Raw genomic sequence first — 11,757 nt, forward strand, 5'->3', positions numbered from 1 at the left:
ATCATCATCATCATCATCATCATCATCATCATCATCATCATCATCATCATGGCAACACCAACAAGAATAAGAAGTAGAAGAATCATTTGACTTCACAGATAACAATTTTGTGTGTTTATAAAAGCTTTAAGTCTAGCTATTAAAAGGAGAAGAATGAACTGTGGAGGCAAAACAACAGTGGGCTGAGTTCATTTGAATACAGAATGAAGATAAATATGATTTTAATTTTTAAAGAGAGCAAAATAGTTCATAATTTTTATTATGATGATGATGAGAAAACGTTTTTTGGAGAGGCAGGAAATATAAATAAACTCAATAATAATAATAATAATAATAATAATTTGTGAATGAGCACTGCAAGAGTTTTCTCTGTATGAGCAAAAAAGAAGAAAAAAGAACGAAAAGGCAGCTGAGAAGAAAATAACACCTGCTTTGCTATTAATCAGAAATTCTTTCCTCAATGTTTTGGAAGCATAAAGAAGTAAATGGGCTCCCTCTGGTGGCTACAGTAAAGTTTGATACTGTACTTATAGTTTTAGTGCTGTAGGAAGAGAGTGTAGATAATTTAAGAACGCTTTTTATCTTCATAATGTTTGGCAACAGTGCTTAAGGTAGATGGGTTGCAGGTTAGTTCTTTCACGGTATGTTCGAAAAGACTACTTGTTACCCAAAGAAAATGGAAAACCTACATTCACTGGCAATGGTAATCTATGGCCTTACATTTTTATTGTTATAGTAATATATTTGTGTGGTCATTAATTTGATGTAGTGGTTTGAGTTTTGGAGTATGATTCTGGAAACTAGGGTTCAATTCTCAACTCAGCCATGAAACCCACTGACTGACCTCGGGCAAGTCACACGCTCTCAGCCAGTGGTGTCACTAGGGTTGGTGTCACCCAGTGCAGTAAGTCATGGTGTTACCCACCCATTGACCTCCTCCCATTTCACACCATAAAAAATCCTTAGTTATGCTTTTTTGCACTAATGTTACTCGTAAATCATAATTCCCATATACCACTGAATGTAATGCTGATAGTTGCAACATAAACAACTAGCAAAATTAAAATTATACCTTCAAATTACAAGATCATATACACAACCTAAACGTATTTACATATACATAGTGAAGGATTGGTGAAAATGTGATGTTTTTAAAGAAAATTTAAAAAGAATTTAAAAAAATCAAAAATTTCAATTTATTTTTTATTTTTTTATTTTTAAATTTTAAATTTTAATTTTGATAAATTCCGGGGCCTTTCCTTTCTCTTCTCACTGAGCTTCACTCCATTCCTACCATCTTTTAAAGCATTTTAAAGAGATACAGGCAATTGTCACAGCCTATTTCTGCCTAAATGCAGATGTTTGAAGAGCAGTGGTGTCACCCTTCCCATAGGGCATCAGCTAGTGCGGTCTGCACCTCCTGCACACCCCTAGTGATGCCACTGCTTTCAGCCTTAGAAGAATGTAGTGGCAAACCTCCTTTGAAGAAGTCTTGTCAAGAAAACCCTATGTTAGGGTTGCCTTGGGGTCTCCATAAGTCAGAAATGACTTGAAGGCACACAGCAACAACAACAAAGCAAATTTCATGTGGATTTAACATCAGTGTGAATTGAATTTTCCAGGTCCTCCATTCCTTTACTGATGCAGTTTTTGATGAATGGATGAAACGATTCCGCCCAGCTGAGACTGCATGGCCTCAAGAGCTGGCACCTATTGGTCATAACTGGATGTTCAACATGGTGCCTTTCTTCCCTCCTATCACCAATGGGGAATTGTTTCTCCCTGCTGCACAACTTGGCTACAGCTATGCCATTGAACTGCCAGGTATAACTCATGTTTTCCCCAGAACTCACTGCAACTAGCACCTTTCCCCCACCCCACCAGTCCTTCCTTTGCCCAGTTAGATTCAAAGGTGCACATTCCAGACACATGTCTCTGAATTCTTTTTTCTCATTCTTTTAACACAAACATTTGCCATGTGCTGTTCCTCCCTTTGCTCTGGGACACCTCTAAGAAGTACTAATAAGACTGTACATAAAATAGGTATAAGGCTAGGAACAAGGCTGTGCATTTAAAATCCTCTTACAGCTTACTGGAGAGGAAAGGGATTAATTTTATTTTATTTATATGTTGTCTGTCTCCCAGATTGGGACCCAAAACAGCTTCCATTGAGGATCAAGTTTTTTTTAATTAAAAAAAAACTGAATAAAAATTTAAAAACATTCAAAAACTTCCACATTATGCAATATAAAATAATTTAAAAACCTAGTTTGAAACATCTAAAAGTTACTGGGTTGGTTCAGGTTTATGAAAAATTTGATTCAGTAACATCTGGTACACATAACTGTATATAGGAGCAATTAGTTTGCTTATGTTTCTAAAAGGGATAGGTAAAACCGTGAGGAATAAATTCTCATTTGAATCTACTTGCAGTGTCTTCCTTTAAGGAAGAGATCCTTGTATATTGTTATATATTGGGATGAGACAGAGAAGCAATTTAAAAACCATTAGGCATATCTTCTAATTTTTCTTTGTCTTTCCAGAGTCAGATGAAGAGGCTCGTGCTTGGGCACTTATGGCTGGATCCACCATTGGAGGAGCTCTGATAGCTTTAGTTGTGCTGGTCCTTCTGCTTGTCCTGTTTCAGCACAGGAGACACAGGAAGGGATTTGAGCCTCTCATGAATGCAAGGTTCAATATAAAAAGATACACCGAAGACCCTTAAAATAGGCAATGTTTCTCATGGTCTGTCTCCAGGAATCAACCTTGAGTAGTCAATTGGTCACCATGAGCCATTTGTTCAATTAGCATCCATACAAAAGTGCAGTTCCCGGCCAGTTGCATTACATTGCGCACTATTACTTTGGATTCCCTTGAAAGATTAGCTTTGTGCAGGTATTCTGTGATCATAGGTGGATATCAAAGGTGCTAAGATTTGACCTACATATTTAGAACACACCTTGTCATAAATCCCACACAATACACTAGATCAAGTATGGAGCTATATAGACCACCCCAAATGGACGGTCTGCAGCCACCCCTTTCCTGGCCAGATTGGGGCTGTGGCAACCTTATGCCATGGCCTCGATCCAGCCTCTGGAGAGTGCAAAAAGGAGCCACTAAAAAGCGGCTCCTTTTTGCGCCCTCCAAAGGGTGCCATAGCCACAGTGGTGCGGCATTATGACGCCCTTTCGGTGCTGCATCATGTGAATGCAGCACTGGAGGGATGTCATGATGCCGTGCACTGTGTAGACTGGCAAACATCAAAATGGTGCCCTGGGGGTGGGGCTAGAGCATCCAGCGTGCGGATGCTGCACCCTAACTCTGCCCACAGGCCAGCACAAAGTGCCGGTCTGTATTGGGCCTAAGTCAAATTTGGAAGGTCTAGGAGTAAATTTTCCACCCCCTGGACATACCATGGGCTGAACCACTATCTAAACCAGAAATGCATGGAGTTCCACTCTTAGTTTGAAAAATTCTATCTCTTTTAATACTTTAAAACAAAGCAAGGTGCACAAGAGGGGGCAAGCACCTTGTTTCAAAGAAACAAAATAATGTGTGTCTGTGTGTGTGGTGGGACTGTGCAGACATGAACAGGGGAAAGCAAGACATCCATCTGTGCCTTAGATACACAAAATCATAGGGGAAGCACATTTTTTATTGCATGCCTTCTTACTGCTATTGCTCTTTCAGCATTTATTTAGCACAGTGTGCTAACTGCTGGACAGAACATGCCCCTAGTGTTTAAAAACCACTTCCTTCGGAAAAACTGTAATCAATGCTGCTCTCTTTCTATATATTTAGCCAACCCTGAGTATTGATTATGTTGTGTTTTTACAAGATTCAGCATCATATTCTGTGTACACAAAAGGTGATCCATCTTGTGTACAACAGTGGATTTTGATACATCCTTATAAGAGAATGGCCACCAAGCAGGTTATTACTGGTGTCAACTTGGACACCAACTTGGACAGCACCAACCACTTGTTGGAGGTAAGAGAGGCCCCTTTTTCCTCTCCACAAGATATTATTGCTTTACTGTTTATTAAATATCGTATGGCCCCCGGGTCCCATGTTTTGTGGCCCTGAAGCCTTCCATCAGTCCCTCAAAGCCTGTCAATCCCTAACATTTTTTAAAATTGTATGATTATAAGGCAATTTTTGCTTTCAGACAGCACAGAAAGTCCCCTTCCCATTGCAAACTCAAGAAAACATGCAAAAATCCCATCTATGTGTGTATGTGTGTTTTGAGTGGGTAAGGGGGAAATTGCCCTTGGCCCTCCTGAAGTTGTCCACCCCGTACTACACTACATCATACATAAAATCTCACACTCCCAAATAGCATCTAGGTGACACATAATTGTATCTAGCATAGATGCAGTTTCAGGTACTAGATCATGTACATCCCATATCATGGGGTATATCCCATACAGTACTTTTGTATACATAGGACTGTTTGGGACATGCAGTCCATCTGTGGCAGGGTGCTTCCATGTGCTTCTAGTGATTGCTTGGTAGTGAAATTGCTTTTCCAAAACTCAGGGCTAAAGCCAGTTTTGTCCCAACTAGACCAACCCTATTGAAATCAGTAAGCCATAGATAAGTAGGAACTTAGTAGTTCCAGTTCATTTGAGCTGGGTTTCTCTAGCTGGGGAGTGACAATTGTATTTAGCCCAATGTTACTCATTGCATGCATTCATATATGTTTTAAATTATGCTGTGATTTCTGAATTAAATCCTTAACCAAAAGACCTGCTGTAGGTTTACCTCAGAATGCAATATATTTTTTTCCTTCAGAGGTTCTCATCACTCTTTAGTACCACTGAGATGGAATTGTCCCACTAACACAGTGTTGACACTTTCAGTCATAGGTCTCATAGACTAGAGATGTTACTGTGCTAACACAAATGTAAACAGTATCTGCTTTTCCTCTTTTTTTACTCAGTGAATAAAACTGGCAGTCTCTAAACAGTGAAGGAACTGGAACATGCACAGTATAAAATCATAGGGTGCCCTCCTGTGGCTTTTCTCGAAAATAACACAGACTATTCTAAATTGGGTTTTCTTCCCCCCCCTCCTAATTTCTGCTGATGAACAATAAAGACTGAAGCCCAAAATGCCCTCTAACCTCCTGGTTTGGCAGGAAAAGCCCCAATTTATCCTCTGTCCTTACACTTCTAAAGCTGCGTTTCAAAACTCTCAATTTCTCCCTTTTCCTCCCACTTTCTCCCTTTGACCTCTGCTTACTTGCTTTAAATTGAGCTTAAAGTACAACAGTAGTGTGTACTCAGTTAACTCAGCAAGTGGTGGGATAAGAGGGTTAGAATCTTGCTCTTCCCAGTAGGCTCAGACAAAAGCAAACTGCCACAGCCTCTCCTAGCTTGTGTATTCTTCCTCATTAATAGCTTTGGCCATCTTGACTGCACACTGATGTTGCTTGGCCACACATATCCTTGTTTACATCTGTGAATTGTTGGAGGATATTTACATGCCCTGTTCTTAGGTTATTCACATTTTTTGGGGGGGAAATGCATAACTATTCTCCTTTGAAGGAAATGTAGCTGCTGTGCTTTGCTGAAAATTGACCCCCCCGGCTGCTACTTTCCTTATTTTCAGAAAAGGAATTTTCAGCAGTAAATTAGTGTGAAAATTTCATCTGGATTAATGAGTCATGTTCTGACATGGTGCATGGTCGTGTGACTGGATATAAGCCAATATGGGGAACATGTGCACATAGTAGAATCACTCCCTGATACCAATGTGACTACACAATGAGGGGCCCCATGTGGCTTCCAAACTTATTTAAGTTTGGATTAAAACATGTGTGTGTGTGAGAGAGTACAGGGGTCAAACTGGGGGAGGCTGTTACACAGTGGAGCTAGGATACAGCCCCCATGTAAATTCAGCCCAAATCTATTATTGGACTTTATCAGGCCAACAAAAAAGACAGGAGCATAGTGGTATGCTCCCATCAATATCGTGCAATAACGCAAAGATGATCACATGATGTCACGCAATGTTGCGATTATCATGCAATTATCTCATGATTAAAGAGGCATTCTAGCACCATTCACAGATATTCCCATGAATAAAAAGCAGTGCTAGAATGCCTCTTTATTCATGGAATAATCGTGACATCATGTGATAATCTTCGCGTTATTGCATGATATTGATGGGAGCAGACCGTCTTTTTTGTCGGTCTGATAAAGTCCCTAGATTGGTACCTAGTTGAAAAAGCATCCACAGAACATGAGAGAACCTTTATGATGAGTCTGAATTGTAAAGTTCAGTTAGGAGAGATTCTGTATGTGGTTCAGGGGTTAAGTAATGTGTATGTGGGGGAAATGAGAGCATTGCTCCCCCCCATAAGAATCCCCCCTAAGAAATTTTCCTTTAACCCCCAATTTTCTATCACTGCAGTCAAGTATTTAGAAATATAGTTTAGGCTTCTCAAAAGGATATGGTAGAATATTTCAAAATCACCATGTCAAAAAATTCATTCTCATGTAACAAGGTATGCTCAGTAAATATGAATATTAGACTTTGGTGCATAAGACAGGAAAACTGTCTGTAGCCAGAGTTTGAAGAATTCATAATGGACAAACGAGGGCTGCTGATGCTGGCCTGGACCCTTTGTCCATCTTGGAAAATCAAGCCAGTTTCAAACTGCAAAATTCCTTCATTATCCCTTCCTGCATTGACAAGAAATGGGTGCATTGATTGAGAGCAATCTGTGCTTAACCAATTTGTCTGCCTCAGCTGACTAACAACACTGCCAAAGTGGTTCACACTGGGACTCATGTCATGAGGAGATATAGAGCTGCCTTCAGAGAAGTTAGCAAACACACCTGGATTTCAAAAACAAACAAACAAACAAACAAACAAACAAAAAACAACCAAATATACTGATTGGCTTTGTCCTGTGTACAGCCAACTCCATTGTCTTGGTTGCTCAGACCACTTAAGATCCATTGCCAGACCCTTAGTAGACCAGCCCCAAGTTAGAAAGTCCTTAAAAACAGAGAGACATAGAGAGAATCCCTCTCTCTCTCTCTTTAACATATCCTCTCTTGGACCTGCTTCTCCAATCTCCAGCCATCTTCTTCACGTGGGAAGAAATCCATGTGTGTGTTTTGGTCTGTAAGCCTTAGCTAGACCCTTCTACTTTCCTCCCAGATTGGTTAGGAGAAGAGTTTTAGGCAGGATACAGACCGCCCCTTTGGGGCAGCCTGCACCCACCCCTTTCCCCAACGGATTGGGGCCTCAGCAGCCCCAGAAGCCCTGATCCGCCGCTTTTCCAGGCCACGGGGAAGTGGCAAAACGCTGCTTCCCCACGGCCTGGAAAGGGGTGTCCTCGGGGCATCATGCCCCAAGGACACCCCGACAGCGGCAGGGAAAGGGAGAAAGGGCACACTTGGCCCCTTTCTCTTTGTATCGCTGGTGCCCTACAGTGGCGCCATGACATAACAGCCATGCCACGCCGTTTGGATGCGATGCGGCTGTTACATCAAAATGGCGGTGCCCATGTGAACAGGGCACCACCATTTTGTACGTACTCCATACGTACTAGGGTTGCAGGCATCTAAAACACTAGGCAACCTTAGTACGTATGGTGTATGTATGAAATGGCCCGTCTGTACAGGGCCTTAGTTTCCATACTATTCCTCCTCTTTTCCTTAGAGAAACAACTTGCTTACATTCAGTATACAGTGGGCCCTCGCCTTACGTGGGGATCTGTTCTGGATCCCTCCGCGTAAGGTGAATTCCACCTATGTTCAAGCCCCATTGTAAACAATGGGGCTCATGCACGGCGACGCGGTGGCGCGCGGGGTGCAACGGGCGCGCACGCCCATTCAATTGAATTGGACGCACCGCCGTGCGCGCCCCGCGGCTTGAGCGCGTATGCTCAAGTCGCGTAAAGCGTGCCTGCGTATGCCGCGGGCGCGCTGTATATAGACTGTACCGTTGGTTTCTGCTGTTATCGTTTCCTGTCTTTTTAATAAAGAAATAAGTGGTTTTGCTGCAAAATCAGCTTGTCCTTCTATCTTATGTTTAATTGGAGCCACTTTGGTTAATTGACTGTTTTTAAAGCCTTCAGCCTGTAAGCTCCTGCAGAGAGCTAATGTCTAGAACAGTTTTCTCTTCCCCCACCAAATCCAGTGCATTGCTCTTAATGATACATGTGCAGATATACCACACTGTCATTTAATAATCCTGACCTTTGAAAGTAACATTTTTGAAGAAATTTCAATTTTTTTTAGAGATTTCGAGAGAAACCATGGTGCGTTAGATTTTTACTAACAGTTCAGAGCATTATATAATGGAATGATTTGCACAATAAGGTATCTACTTCTTTCTCACTGTTATTTAGTTTACACAACAATTTTGCATGTGGAAAATATTGCATTTTAAGTTGATTTGTTTTTGTGGAAGTTTCACAACATACTTTTTAATTAATATGCAGTAGCTGGGAAGTTACCTTTGCCATTACCTTTGAAAACACAGAAACCTCTCCTTTAATGACTTTTGACACAGTCCTTCTGCCCCTCCAAGTTTTGTCTTTTGTTAAAATTGTCTTCCAACAGTCCTGATGTAGCTGGCTGCATGAACCTCCAAAGTCCCTTTTTGGACCCCCTGGGTTTCCCTTAAAAAAAAAAAAAAGGACATGGCAATTTGCTACCAAAGTTTAGCAGCAATCTGGTAATAGTACACACTGACTAATTGTAGTGCATTTAGGTTCACTGAGTGTCAATATCACACTTTGTGCCAATTTTCCATAATCAATATTATATTAATTAATCAATTTAGATACCTTTAAGGTTCTTTTACGTTTTACATATAAATGTAATAATAAGTAATCAAGCAGGAGCGAAGGTGATTTTATGTGTTAAAAATGAACTGTGCAATTTTGTTTATGAATGAAATCAATCATTCCAAGTACTAACTATTCAAGAATGGGGGTGTCATTTGGAATGGTGGAGAATGTTATTTTAATAATTAAATTTAAATATAAAGAATAAAATAGAAATGGAGAAACTTTCAATTTTATACAGTTTCTATTTTAAATTTTTTTGCTAAGTTCCACCCCTTCCTCGTATGCCACATCTCTTGGACATTTAGGTCCTGAGCTCTTTCCCAGATAGGAAAGGGGACCATGACTCCATGCGAGTTTCCCAGCTTTGCATTAGGCCCTTAAAACAGATCTTGTGTGAACATATCAAAGTGGTAGCATTCTCTGGTATCCTTCCCCAGTTCTACTTCAATTTAATATATTCAGTGATTTGCTACACGTGGTTTAACATCTCTGTACTCCCCAGCAAGAGATGCTGCTGCAGGCTGATTAACAAATTAGATTATGAATTCTAAGTGTGCTTGTTGTTAATTTAATTGAAACCTAATTGTGACTTAATTAGCATCTTACAGTATCTCTCTCATTGAAACTTAAGGTTATGTGAGGTAATGCACAACTCTTAAAAACACATTCAAATATAAGCCCCATTTACTGTATTTCTGTGGCCTCTCCTTGCTCCTTTCCACAGATTTCCTTCTGTGCTGCCAAATGTCTTTTGCCTTTCCTCTCAAGTAAAATATGTTGCCACCAAGGTCATATTAGTTCTTTGTGCTCTTAAGCATCTAACAAAATGGTTGCAATGTCAAAATGTAATGATACTATCATAGTGAGAATGCACTTCTAAGCAGAGTGGAAAGGCTGATCTCTCGGGAACTTTCCATGCTGGAATTAATGTGCCTACTGAGAAATCAGTGGTGAATTTCATATCAATTCTGAAGAATTTACAAAAATTCAAATTTAAGAAAAAAATGACTGCAGGAAAAAGCAAAACAGATACACACACACACACACACATATATATATACACACACATACACATACACATACCATTCCTAAAATGGTGAGGAAGGAAACTGGGGGTGCATAAATATATAAGGCTAGCCAATGTGCTCTTTGTTGCTCAATGATAGTGCCAAAGCTAGTCTTCAAAGAGGAATGTTGAGCTCATTTTTTAGTGTGACAGTGCAAATCATCTCACTCATACATTCCGGGTTTGTTATTTACACTATGGAACTGCATCGATGCACATCTCTGCAAGTTCTATTGCTCACATGTGCAAGCGTTTCAGTAAAGATGGACTTGATGATTTGAATGCATTTGGAACACATTCAAGGCTTGCAGAGTTTTATCCTGGGTCTTTCAGGTCTATTTGCATCAGTTATTCACACTACCAATGATGTGGATCTTTTAAGAAAAAGAAAAGACAACTCAGAGAAAAACCCAATATCGATTATCCTGGATTAAGTGGGGTTTTGGCAGGCCCCCTAACTTAATCAGGTGCATTCGAGGCATGTGAACAACAAGATTGAACCGGATTCAACCTGGATTATTTTCAGTGTCTGAATAACCTTCTAGTTACTTGGAGGTAATTCTTACCTGTTGCAAAGAGAAGTGACAGCAAGATATGCCCACTGGCAACTTTCAGCTCTCAGAAAGCCACTACAGCAGCTGGCTATTTTGTGTGGGCAGAAAATCTGACATGGTTACGGTACTGTTTGACCTCTTTTCCAGCTTTTTTTCTGTGCTGCCAAATGTCTTTTGCCTTTCCTCTCAAGTAAATACATTCTCACCAGAGTTATGTTAGTTCTTTGTGCTCTTAAGCATCTAACAAAATCGTCACAATGGCAAAAGGTAATGATACCATCATAGTGAGAAAGCACTTCTAAGCAGAGTGGAAAGGTTGTTCTCTCTGGCATTTGACTTGCTGTTCTTTGTTACTGGAAGGTGTGTATCTGAAGGTTGAATTCATGCACATGCTAAACCTAAGAAGATGTAAATATGAGAATTTTCCAGATGCATACAGTGCTAATTTCTGACCAGTTGTATGTACTCTTGCCCACCTTCTGAAATTCCCTCCTCTACACAACCATTAAAGGCATAGGAGCCTTCTCTGGTTTTCAGTCTGGCAATCTTTAAAAAAGGCAAAAAAGGCCATCCTTTCTTTGTTTCAATAGGGAATTCAGAAAGCTTCTAGGGTGGCTGGATGTCTTTGTACAGGTGATTATTTCCATGGTGTAATAAGAAGACCCCAATTGCTCACTGGGGCATTGTAATACTACCCCCAATCTCTCATTACTTGATAAATATGTAAACTGAAGACAGACATTCTCTTTGTTAATTCTACTTTTTCTTAATTTCAGTAGTTTTCCTAAGCCCATAAAATTAGCCAGAATGTTGAAGCTGATTAGGTTAGTTCAAATTCTATTTCTGGTCAATTTTGCTCCTACTAGTAACACACTTTTTCCTTCTTTCTGAAGTGAATTCAAGAGAGTAAATGTGGTCTAGTGGTTTGAGCACTGGACTATGACTCTGGAGACCAGGTTTGAATTTTTACTCTGTCGTGGAAACCCACGGGGTGACCTTGGGTAAGTCACACTGTCTCAGTCTCAGAGGAAGGCAAAGGCAAACCCTCTCTGAACAAATCTGCCAAGAAAATTTCATGGTAGGTTTGCCTTAGAGTTGCTATGACTTGGAAAAGACTTGAAGGCATGGGATTACAAATATGTCCATAAATACCTTTGAGGAAATGCACCCAGTGTTTGGTGTGATTTTGTTTTGTTTTGAAACAGATATTTTTATTGGTAAGGAAAATGTGCACCCTTTGCAAACCAATGCTTCTCATGCTTCTGAGAACTTGTTTTAGCTTGTTTTGTAATCCATGAAGGGCTACAACTGTGGAAACCCAA

At 40.2% G+C, this 11,757-nt stretch overlaps 1 protein-coding gene across 1 annotated transcript in view; it reads left to right on the plus strand.

Annotated features, from left to right (window-relative positions):
• LOC121917699 (L-dopachrome tautomerase-like) overlaps window positions 1-3,039 on the plus strand; it is a gene marked incomplete at its 5' end in the record, with an annotated part of 3,720 nt that extends 681 nt beyond the window's left edge. Inside the window, 2 exons of the mRNA XM_042443820.1 lie at window positions 1,623-1,824; window positions 2,544-3,039. Coding sequence (XP_042299754.1) covers window positions 1,623-1,824; window positions 2,544-2,725 — 384 coding nt within the window. The remainder of the gene's footprint in view (window positions 1-1,622; window positions 1,825-2,543) is intronic.
• Between the last annotated feature and the right edge of the window lie 8,718 nt (window positions 3,040-11,757).

The sequence above is a fragment of the Sceloporus undulatus genome, unplaced genomic scaffold (genome assembly GCF_019175285.1).
Source record: "Sceloporus undulatus isolate JIND9_A2432 ecotype Alabama unplaced genomic scaffold, SceUnd_v1.1 scaffold_204, whole genome shotgun sequence".
Lineage (NCBI taxonomy): Eukaryota > Metazoa > Chordata > Lepidosauria > Squamata > Phrynosomatidae > Sceloporus > Sceloporus undulatus.